The sequence below is a fragment of the Lacerta agilis genome, chromosome 14 (assembly GCF_009819535.1).
Source record: "Lacerta agilis isolate rLacAgi1 chromosome 14, rLacAgi1.pri, whole genome shotgun sequence".
Lineage (NCBI taxonomy): Eukaryota > Metazoa > Chordata > Lepidosauria > Squamata > Lacertidae > Lacerta > Lacerta agilis.
This window is the reverse complement of record NC_046325.1, coordinates 423,937-435,851: the sequence shown is the minus strand read 5'-3', so window position 1 is coordinate 435,851 and position 11,915 is coordinate 423,937. Positions and strand designations below refer to the sequence as shown.

The following is an 11,915-nucleotide window of genomic DNA, read 5'->3' as shown; positions in this document are numbered from 1 at the left end:
TTTCAGGGAAAGGATCAGTTGCCAGAAACGGGTCCTGATTCCTCTGAGGCAGAGAAGACTTCGCTGGACACCAGAGAGAGGCCGCTGGGTAAGGAGGAAGGAGCTTTTTCTCAGTCTGGCCACATTGTGTTGACACTGGAACTAATCTCTGGGTTCTTTCAATATCTGAGGGAAGGACAAGAGATGTATTTTAACATAACTAAACTATGAAATGTGGGCAAACTCCCAAATACCCCTCTGAGAGAAGCACCATGCACTCCTGGCTCCCCACTTCCCTTTGTCTCTCGCAGGTGAAAGAAGGATGCCGGCAAGACCTCCTCATCCATCTCTTCATCCTGGTGGAGGGGAAGCCGAGGCTGAGGAACCGGATCAGGTAGGGGGAAGGAGCCTGGGGGGGAAAGAGGCTGAGGGGTGGGGGAGACATGGCGTTTCTCTCCCCTCTTTACTGCTTCTGTCTAAGCTGCCCTTAAGAAAGGCTGAAAATGCCATTAATGAAGGTGTATGCCCTGAGGATAATGAGTTGCCAATTCACCTTAACTCTGAATATCACTAGCATTATTCATTATAAATTGTCTTTAGGACATCTGCAGAGTCTTTCCATCCCAGAACAACACACAGTGAGAGGAGAGAGGGAAATCTTCCATTTGGCAAACTGAAATTCTTGCAAAGAATGATCTGAATAAAACAAGGTGGAGTTCCACCCATTTTCACTAAGATTCATACCCATAATTAAAATGCACTATGAAAGAATTCCATTAAAGCATTAAAATAAACATCAATAATCAAAATGTGCATCAGACCAATCCGCTTAAAACAATCCAGGCAGGAAGCAAAAGAGCAACGTGCAGGAAATAATCTTTATGCTGCCTAAGAGAAGGATATTTTTCTTTCAGGCTTCAGTTTCCTTTGAAGATGTCGCTGTCCGTTTCACGGCTGAGGAGTGGGCGTTGCTGGATCCTGCCCAGAGAGCTCTGCATCAGGAAGTCATGGAGGAGACTTATAGGACCATGATCTCTCTGGGTAAAGTTCCCTGTTGGCTCATCATATCTGCTTTGGAATTCAATAGATATTTTTCTGGGACAAACCCACCATATTTTGATGGATCCCAGTGTTGCCACCTGGAGCACCTGGGATTCTCACATGCCCACAGCTCACCTGGGCCGTGTCCAGAAAGTGGTGGTGGTGGGGGTGAGTGTTCAGACCCCTGGGCTCTCACTTTTGGGGTGCCTCAGGCTTCTGTCTTCTCCCCTATGCTTTTTAGCATCTATATGAAGCCGCTGGGAGAGATCCTCAGGGGGTTTGGGCTGGGTGTCCATGAATATGCGGACGATACCCAGCTCTCCCTCTTTTAAATCGAAGGCAGAGAAGTTCCTGTGTGAGTGCTTGGAGGCGGTTGGAGGATGGATGGCGGTTAATGGACTCAGGTTGAATCCTGACAAGACAGAAGTACTGTTCTTGGGGACAGAGGGTGGGCTGGTGTGGAGGACTCCCTGATCCTGAATGGGGTAACTGTACCCCTAAAGGAGCAGGTGCGCAGCCTGGGAGTCATTTTGGACTCACAGCTGTCCATGGAGGCACAGGTTAATTCTGTATCCAGGGCAGCTGTCTGCCAGCTCCATCTGGTACGCAGGCTAAGACCTACCTGCCCGCGGACTGTCTCGCCAGAGTGGTGCATGCTCTAGTTATCTCTCGCTTGGACTACTGCAATGCACTTTACATGGGGCTACCTTTGAAGGTGACCCAGAAACTACAACTAATCCAGAATGCGGCAGCCAGACTGGTGACTGCAGACGGCCGCCGACAGCACATAACACCGGTCCTGAAAGACCTACATTGGCTCCCAGTACGTTTCCGAGCACAATTCAAAGTGTTGGTGCTGACCTTGAAAGCCCTAAACAGCCTTGGTCCAGTATACCTGAAGGAGCGTCTCCACCCCCATCATTCAGCCCGGACACTGAGGTCCAGCTCCGAGGGCCTTCTGGCGGTTCCTTTGCTGCAAGAAGCCAAGTTACAGGGAACCAGGCAGAGGGCCTTCTCGGTGGTGGCACCCGCCCTGTGGAATTCCCTTCTATCTCATGTCAAAGAGATAAACAACTACCTTACATTCAGAAGACACCTGAAGGCAGCCCTGTTCAGGGAAGTTTTTAATTTGTGATATTTTCTTGTATTTTAATCTCTGTTGGAAGCCGCCCAGAGTTGCTGGGGAAACCCAGCCAGATGGGCGGGATACAAATAAATTATTATTATTATTATTATTATTATTATTATTATTATTATTATTATTATTATTATCATGGAGGGCCAGGGACTCTTTTGTCTGTGAATATTGTTCCTCCACTTCTGCCTTTTTGCACAGGGATCAGGGTGTGGATGGGCTTTTATTTTAAACATTTAACATTTTTTAAACATTTTATTTTAAAAAATTGTCTCCTCTGAGACAAGCACCATGCACTCCTGGCTCCCCACTTCCCTTTGTCTCTCGCAGGTGAAAGAAGGATGCTGGCAAGACCTCCTCACCCATCTCTTCATCCTGGTGGAGGGGAAGCCGTGGCTGAGGAACCGGATCAGGTAGGGGGAAGGAGCCTTGGGGGGGGGGAAGAGTCTGAGGGGAGGGGGAGACAGGGCAGTTCTGAGACAGAACAAATCTCTCCTCTCCTCATTGCTTCTGTCAAAGCTGCCATTAACAAAGGTTGAAAATGCCATTAATGAAGGTGTATGCCCTGAGGATAATGAGTAGTCTCTTCACCTTAACTCTGAATATCACTAGTATTATTCATTATAAATTGTCTTTAGGACACCTGCAGAGTCTTTCCATCCCAGAACAACACACAGGGGGAGGAGAGAGGGAACTCTTCCATTTGGGAAACTGGCATGCATGCACAGACAAATTGATCTGAATAAAACAAGGTGGAGTTCCACCCATTTTCACTAAGATTCATACCCATCATTAAAATGCACTATGAAATAACTCCATGAAAGCATTAAAATAAACATCAATAATCAAAATGTGCAGCAGACCAATCTGATTAAAACAACCCAGGCAGGAAGCAAAAGAGCAACGTGCAGGAAATAACATTTATGCTGCCTAAGAGAAGGACCTTCTTTCTTTCAGGCTTCTGTTTCCTTTGAAGATGTTGCTGTCCGTTTCACGGCTGAGGAGTGGGCGTTGCTGGATCCTGCCCAGAGAGCTCTGCATCAGGAAGTCATGGAGGAGACTTGTAGGACCATGATCTCTCTGGGTAAAGTTCCCTGTTGGGTCAGCATATCTGCTTTGGAATTCAGTAGATACCATATTTTTCGCTTCATAGGGCGCACCTCGATTTTAGAGGAGGAAACAAGAGAAAAAATAAGCCCTGTTTTTTTGAGAATCAGCTAAACGTTTTTCAGCTTTTTTTGCAAAGGGGGAAAAGCAAAGAGGAAAAGCCCCCTTTTATGGGGTTCAACTCACATTTCTGCAGCTTCTAAAGGAAAGGGAGCCATTTCTACAGTTTCCAGGCAGATAATCTAATCAGCCAGTCACATATCGGTGGGGAAACAAACAACCTCCCTCTGCAGCACATTCAACAATGGAAGCCTGGGCAAGAGGGCGGGGCTGAAGGGGAGCCGGGACTCTTATCTCTCTCCCAATCTCTTGCTGATCAGCTGCTGAGTGGGGTCCTTTCAACACCCCCTTTTCTCTTTGGAAAATAAAAAGCATGATCCTCTTTTGGCCCCTGGGAAATTCAGCTCCAGGGACCACCATTCGCTCCATAAGACGCACAGATATTTCCCCTTACTTTTTAGGAGGAAAAAAGTACGTCTTATGGGGTGAAAAATATGGTATTTCTCTGGGACAAACCTCCCATATTTTGATGGATCCCAATGTTGCCACCTGGAGCACCTGGGATTCTCACACGCCTACAGCTCACCTTGCATGAAGGGCTAGGGACTGTTTTGTCTGTGAATATTGTTCCTCCGCTTCTGCCTTTTTGCACAGGGATCAGGATGTGGATGGGCTTTCTGAGTGTTCAGGGAAGTGGAAGTGGCTTCTGCCAGGTTTTTTTCTGTCCGTTTTTCGGTGGAGCAAAGGGACTTTTTATTTAAAAAATTGATTTTTATTTAAAGTCTTACACTTGAAATGCAATAAAAGTCAAACTCGTCTAAAAAAGAAAGCTAGGAAAGTTACCAGAAAAGAGAAAAAGAAAGGAAGAGAAAAAACAAATATGAGAGAATAATAAGGTGAAGCTCTTTATACTGTTGTAAGAATATTAAGGTCATGTATATAATAATTGTTCATAAGTGTACAAAGCTGACACGTATACAAGTGTATGGGCCACGTGTGTGAAGCAGCACAGGAACAACAGCCCTGAAACTATTTTTCACTCCCAAACTGACAAAATGTTTGGCTGCAAGGAAGGAGGGGGTGAGGGAACATGCCCATTGTCTCAGGAATTGCAGTCATTACTATCTCAAAGGAATGGTCAGGCTACTCAGAAAAGGCAACCAGATAAGGCATTATCACATAAACCTGCAGACAGAAGGTATCTGGGGTGGGTGATGTATGTCTGATGCTTCTGCGGGTGGTCTTGGAAGGCAGCCTGGGCAATTTTGAATTTCTATATAAGGACAGGCACTCCTTTGTTCTGGGTCCTTTCCCGCTCTCCTGTGTGTGGGGAAAACACCCGGTTGCAACAGCTTTAATAAAGATCAGGCTTACTAGCTCTTTTGCTTCTCAATATTCTCTGGTTGGCCTCTGTTATTTCCTCCCACCGATGGAGAACATGCAAGGGACTCTACAAGGGCTCTTGTGTACCCCATAAGGGAATAAGAGCAGAAATCTGTTCATTACAATATCCTTATTCCCCACACAGAAGAGCGAACCCTCCCAGCTCTCACCTGGGAGCCTCTTCCCCTTTCCTCAGCCCTTCATCTTCTCACCATCACCTTCCTGTGTGTATCCTCCTTCCTCCAAGACAGGAAGCTTCAAAAAATAAAACATACATGTAGATGAAACTGACAAACAGCTAACATGAAAACAGGATAAGAAACAAGATAAAATATAAAGGAAAGGAGCGTCTTCTGCTTCTCTGTTGCCAATTATGTATAAAACAATTATTCAAAATATTCAAATTATGCATTCCAGCTTCTAGCTTTATTGATATCCGTTCTTTTCTCATTCTGCAAGATCATATTTCTCAATCTTTCCTTCCAGGCCTCTTGGCTTCACCTTTATCCAGTCAGAAAGTTCATTGGTTCTTCTCATTAAATTTCCAATATGGCCTTTTCCAGTTCATTATGATGAATTCTCGTCAAGGGTTCTGACAAATCTTAACAATATCATATTTCCTACTTATTTGCCATTTCTGCCTTCCTTAAATCAAACTTTGTGCCATGAAATACAGTCCTATTTCCAATTGATCATTGCAGTTCAAAGAAAAAGGAAACAAGTTCTTCTTACGCCAGTTCTTTCAGTCTTTCTCCAAACTGATTTCCAATAGATGAGAAGCTTTTTCTGCCTGTGTATTAATTTCCAACTCAGTATTCAGTCTTTGCCACCTCCAGTCGTCCATACAGTCATACCTTGTGTTGCATCTTTTCATGTTGCGTCCCGCGGCAACCTGGAAGTTCCTGAATGGTTTACTTCTATGTTTTGCTGCTCACGCATGCACCGAATACGGCCAGGCCTCTGGAATGGATCCCATTCGTAGCCAGAGGTACCACTGTAAATCTCTTCTGGCTTCTGAACAGCTTCCTTCCTTCCTTCCTTCCTTCCTTCCTTCCTTCCTTCCGTTGTAAAGCTGTTGACTTTTCTTCATCTACTGCTGTCTCAGGTCTTTCCCCCCAACAGATCCTGTCCATTCTCTCACCTGCACCCTCTCTCAAACCTCTCCAGCCATTCTGCACATATAATCTCTTAGCTGATGGTTATGGCATATCAAAAATCAAAAGGCATTCAGTGTTATTTTTGCTATAATTTACTAATTATTATTTATTAGTTCTCCTTTGATCATCTCCGCTTCTCTGCACTTATAAAAAGTTACCATCGGTTTTCAGTCCGTTCCGCATAGGAAAAACTAACAGAGAAAGGAGATTTACGAACAAAGTAGCTTTGAAGTTAAAAACCAAGTCTCAGAACTATATATTCATTTTAATCTTTTGAAATCACCAGTAATTAGTTTTGAGCTTTTTGATATATTTTCCAGACCCATTTAGAATTCTGTCATTACCCAGCAGTTTAATTCTCCCCTGGACTCTAAGTAATTGGTAAACAGAGAATCCAATTCATATTCAAATAGACCTCTGACCTTGCAGATGGAGTTGATTCAATGATTGAGCCAAAGAAATTTCAAACCTGAAAAGAACAGGCCTTTTGAATCTGAATTTCCCATAAATATGACAGTGAATGTCAGTCAGCAAAGGCAGTGAACTCTGCAGTAAGATTTCCCATCAAACTCCATTCAGATCTTCCTTTATCACAAATGTTCTTGAGCATTATTCAAAAACTAGGAGCTCCATTTCTTTCTTGGGTTCTGATCTGTTCCTCCCTTTGTTGCAGATGGTGATGAATTAGAAATTAAGAATAAAGGACAGTACAAAAAACCCCACACAGTGGAGAAGCCATATCAGTGCTTGGAATGTGGAAAGAGCTTTAGTCAGAAGAATAGCCTTACTTCCCATCTAAATATTCATACAGGGGAGAAACCATTTTACTGCTTGGAATGTGGGAAGACCTTCAGGAAGAGATCACGTCTCACTTCCCATCAAAGAATTCATACAGGGGAGAAACCATATAAGTGCTTGGAATGTGGAAAGAGCTTCAGTCGGAAGGATAGCCTTACTTCCCATCTAAATATTCATACAGGGGAGAAACCACATAAGTGCTTGGAATGTGGGAAGTGCTTTGCTGCAAGAAAAAGGTTATGGCGACATCAGAGAATTCACACTCGGGAGAAACCATTTCAATGCCAAGAGTGTGGAATGAGATTCCCCTTGGAGGAAACTCTCACTTCTCATGAAAGAATTCATTCCAGGGAGAAACCATATCAGTGCTTCGAATGTGGGAAGAGTTTCAGTCAAGAGGGAAGTCTCACTACCCATCAAAGAATTCATACAGGGAAGAAACCATTTCACTGCTTGGAATGTGGGAAGACCTTCAGGACGAGAGCATGTCTCACTTCCCATCAAAGAATTCATACAGGAGAGAAACCATATCAGTGCTTGGAATGTGGAAAGAGCTTTAGTCAGAGTGGTGTTCTGACTTCACATCAAAGAATTCATACAGGGGAGAAACCATTTCACTGCTTGGAATGTGGGAAGACCTTCAGTCGCAAGAATAGCCTTACTTCCCATCTAAATATTCACACAGGGGAGAAACCACATAAGTGCTTGGAATGTGGGAAGTGCTTTGCTGCAAGAAAAAAGTTATGGAAACATAAGAGAATTCACACTCGGGAGAAACCATTTCAATGCCAAGAGTGTGGAATGAGATTCCCCTTGGAGGAAACTCTCACTTCTCATGAAAGAATTCATTCCAGGGAGAAACCATATCAGTGCTTCGAATGTGGGAAGAGTTTCAGTCAAGAGGGAAGTCTCACTACCCATCAAAGAATTCATACAGGGAAGAAACCATTTCACTGCTTGGAATGTGGGAAGACCTTCAGGACGAGATCATGTCTCACTTCCCATCAAAGAATTCATACAGGGGAGAAACCATATCAGTGCTTGGAATGTGGAAAGAGCTTTAGTCAGAGTGGTGTTCTGACTTCACATCAAAGAATTCATACAGGGGAGAAACCATTTCACTGCTTGGAATGTGGGAAGACCTTCAGTCGCAAGAATAGCCTTACTTCCCATCTAAATATTCACACAGGGGAGAAACCACATAAGTGCTTGGAATGTGGGAAGTGCTTTGCTGCAAGAAAAAAGTTATGGAAACATAAGAGAATTCACACTCGGGAGAAACCATTTCAATGCCAAGAGTGTGGAATGAAATTCCCCTTGGAGGAAACTCTCACTTCTCATGAAAGAATTCATTCCGGGGAGAAACCATATCAGTGCTTGGAATGTGGGGAAAGCTTCAGTCAAAAGAAAAGTCTCACTACCCATCAAAGAATTCATACAGGGGAGAAACCATTTCACTGCTTGGAATGTGGGAAGAGCTTCAGGAAGAGATCATGTCTCACTTCCCATCAAAGAATTCATACAGGGGAGAAACCATATAAGTGCTTGGAATGTGGGAAGACCTTCAGGACGAGGACCTGTCTCATGTCCCATCGAATAATTCATACAGGGGAGAAACCATTTCAGTGTTTGGAATGTGAGAAGTTCTTTACTACAAAAAGAGACTGCCATCGACATAAGACAATTCACACTGGGGAGAAACCATATCAGTGCTTGGATTGTGGGAAGAGCTTCAGGCGGAGCTCATGTCTCGCTTCCCATCAAAGAATTCATACAGGGGAGAAACCCTATAAGTGCTTGGAATGTGGGGAGTCTTTTCCTACAAGCCAATATTTCCGTCGACATCACAGTATTCACAGTGGAGAGAAACCATACCAGTGTGTGGAATGTGGAAAGGGCTACCTCAGGAAGGACAGTCTCACTTCCCATCAAAGAATTCACAGTGGGGAGAAACCATATCAGTGCTTGGAATGCAAGAAGAGGTTTAGTACAAACAAACACTTCCATCGACACCAGAGAATTCACACTGGAGAGAAACCATTTCAATGTCAAGAGTGTGGAAAGAACTTCAGGGACAGGTCCTGTCTCACTTCCCACCAAAGAATTCATACAGGAGAAAAACCATACCACTGTGTGGAGTGTGGAAAGAGCTTCTCCAGGAAGGACACACTCACTTCTCACCTCAGAATCCATACAGGGGAGAAACCATATCAGTGCTTGGAATGCCAGAAGAGGTTTACTGCAAAAAAACACTTCCTTCGACATCAGAGAATTCACACTGGAGAGAAACCATTTCAATGTCAAGAGTGTGGAAAGAACTTCAGGGACAGGTCCCGTCTCAATTCCCACCAAAGAGTTCATATGACGGAGAAACTCGAATAGTGCTTGGAATGTGGGAAGAGCTTGAGTTGGAAGGGAATCTCACTTCCAATGAAAGAACTCACAGCGGGGGAAATCCTGGAATTATAGAATAGTAGCTTTGTGAAGGGTCGTCTAGTGTGAGCAACTGCAATGCATCTTCTTGCTGTTCAGTCAGAATCTTCTTTCTTGTTATGTTCTTGTGGTGTTACATGGATCTTCACCTCCTTTTCAATTTTTGAGAATAACTGTGTAAATAATAAACAGGTTCCTTATCTGTTTAGATGTTTAGCATGAATGAGACAAAGTGCACTCCAGAGAGAGAACACAAATAAGCAATCAGACAACCAACACGTATTTGAATTTCTATGTAACATTGCTTTATTGATTAACAAACCTAACACTTAACAGGACAAGGGAACATGCACTCAGACACACTCGCAATCACACACACACGCATACCTTCTCTAGGTTGGCCAGACCTAGAGGGTGGCTGTCAGGCAGCTCAACTGCGCCTGACACACACCTCTGTCCGAAACAGACTAATCTTATATGCTTTTCTCACTGTGCATCTAAGTCTCATGTTCCTGAGTGGCATGCTCTTAGCATGTTCTTGGCAGTCCTCCATCTTTAGCATGTTCTAGGTGTGGGATGTAAACACAGAGCAGCCAAACACAACACTCCTAGAGAGGACATGAAGGTAACTCAGTCCTCCAGGCTTAACTTCCTGTTTACCTGGACTGAGTTACAGGAACCAGAAGTAGGTGTGGTCTTACCTGGGAGGAAGATCCCAAAGAAGACTCTCCATTTTGCCTCATCCTTTGAAGAAGCAGCATGCTCTCTCTCAGCCTGCAGCTGAGAGAAGCAGAGGTGAAGCCTGTTCCCTCATGGAAGCAGCTTCACTGCATGTAAATACATTTATCTAAGTTTGTCTGCCTCCTTGAAGCATGTACTGTAACTCTTGGATGTCTGTAAGTAAACTCCTTTTAAATCTAATAATCAGTGCTGTCTTGTATCTTTACTTTTAAGAGGGAACAAGGGGAATATACCAGGAATATAGCTGGCTTAAGCAAGCCTATGCAAACGTTTTCTGCTGTGTTTTAAAAGGGAATGTAAACTCTGCTAAGTTTGGAGCTTGCTCACACAAGCTGGGATTGAGATATATAAATAATATATACTCATCCACACTCCTAAACATTCCCACACTAGGCACATCAAAACTCATATTGTTTGTACCTAGTCTTCTACCTGTTCTCATCGGATGGCAGCCAGTTGATGGGAGGACTGAAGCATCTTCTGAGAGGCGAGAGGACTTGGAAGGAGGGGCGGCTTGGGGGGGACACACATGACAGAGATGGACATTCCATCAGATGGATGTTTATCCATGTTCGCCCGGTGTGGATGGAGAGAACCTCTCCCTGTTTCTCTCCTCATCCTAGACATGGTGCGAGGAGGGAGGGGGGGGGTCATAAATCGAAGGGCACTCAAAGGGACCCAAAGATGTGGGAGATGACCCCCAGGGACAAGGATAGTGAGGGGTCTCTCTAATGTGCTTCCATTGCTGAAGCGCGCCAGGTGGGGGGAACTGGACAGCCAGGCCAGAGATAGGGAGCAACTCGGGCGGAGGAAACGTATCCTCCTTGCACCCGGGCTTTAGGGCCTTGCGGGAAAGCACTTTGTTCAATATACAGCTTGGAAGGAGACAGAGTCTGCATGGTGTCTTTAATCTCTTTTATTCCATAAAATCAGGTTTAAACAGCAACTTCAATGGGACCCCAAACTGCGTAAAAACCCACCAGAGAAAGACTGGAGAAAATATGCGAAAACTCTCTTCCTGAAACTGCCTGTTGGTGTACTTACTTCTGATTGGAGCGTTCGCCTGCCCTTACGCTTCTGTGATTGGTTAGGTCGCACCAGCAGGCGGACCCTGATTGGTGGCTGAACAGCCCCCATTGATTTCAGTCTCAATACATAATGCACTTCAAGAGTTGTTGTTGTTGTTCAGTCATGTCCGACTCTTTGTGACCCCATGGACCAGAGCACGCCTATCTTTCACTGCCTCCCACAGTTTGGTCAGTCTCATGTTGGTAGCATCGAAAACACTGTCCAACCATCTCGTACTCTGTCATCCCCTTCTCCTTGTGCCCTCAATCTTTCCCAGCATCAGGGTCTTTTCCAGGGAGTCTTCTCTCCTCATGAAGTGGCCAAAGTATTGGAGCCTCAGCTTCAGGATCTGTCCTTCCAGTGAGCACTCAGGGCTGATTTCCTTCAGAATGGATAGGTTTGATCTTTTTGCAGTCATAGAATCCTAGAGTTGGAAGAGACCCCAAGGGCCATCCAGTCCAACCCCCTGCCAAGCAGGAAACACCATCAAAGCATTCCTGACAGATGGCTGTCAAGCCTCCGCTTAAAGACCTCCAAAGAAGGAGACTCCACCACACTCCTTGGTAGCAAAGTCCACTGCCGAACAGCTCTCACTGTCAGGAAGTTCTTCTTAATGTTTAGGTGGAATCTTCTTTCTTGTAGTTTGAATCCATTGCTCCGTGTCTGCTTCTCTGGAGCAGCAGAAAACAACCTTTCTCCCTCCTCTATTTGACATCCTTTTATATATTTGAACATGGCTATCATATCACCCCTTAACCTTCTCTTCTCCAGGCTAAACATACCCAGCTCCCTAAGCCGTTCCTCATAAGGCATTGTTTCCAGGCCTTTGACCATTTTGGTTGCCCTCTTCTAGAAACGTTCCAGCTTGTCAGTATCCTTCTTGAACTGTGGTGCCCAGAACTGGACACAGTACTCCAGGTGAGGTCTGACCAGAGCAGAATATAGAGAGTCCATGGGACTCAAGTGTCTCCTCCAGCACCATAATTTAAAAGCATCAATTCTTCGGTGATCAG

At 44.6% G+C, this 11,915-nt stretch overlaps 1 protein-coding gene across 1 annotated transcript; it reads left to right on the top strand.

The window, feature by feature from the left end:
• Positions 1-1,314: 1,314 nt before the first annotated feature.
• On the top strand, positions 1,315-8,766 carry LOC117058791 (zinc finger protein 850-like; the record flags this gene model as incomplete). Its single annotated transcript, XM_033170160.1, has 3 exons — positions 1,315-1,375; positions 2,486-2,568; positions 6,598-8,766. Coding segments are annotated over exons 1-3 (2,313 nt in total), but the record flags the coding sequence as incomplete, so codon positions are not given.
• Positions 8,767-11,915: the final 3,149 nt, after the last annotated feature.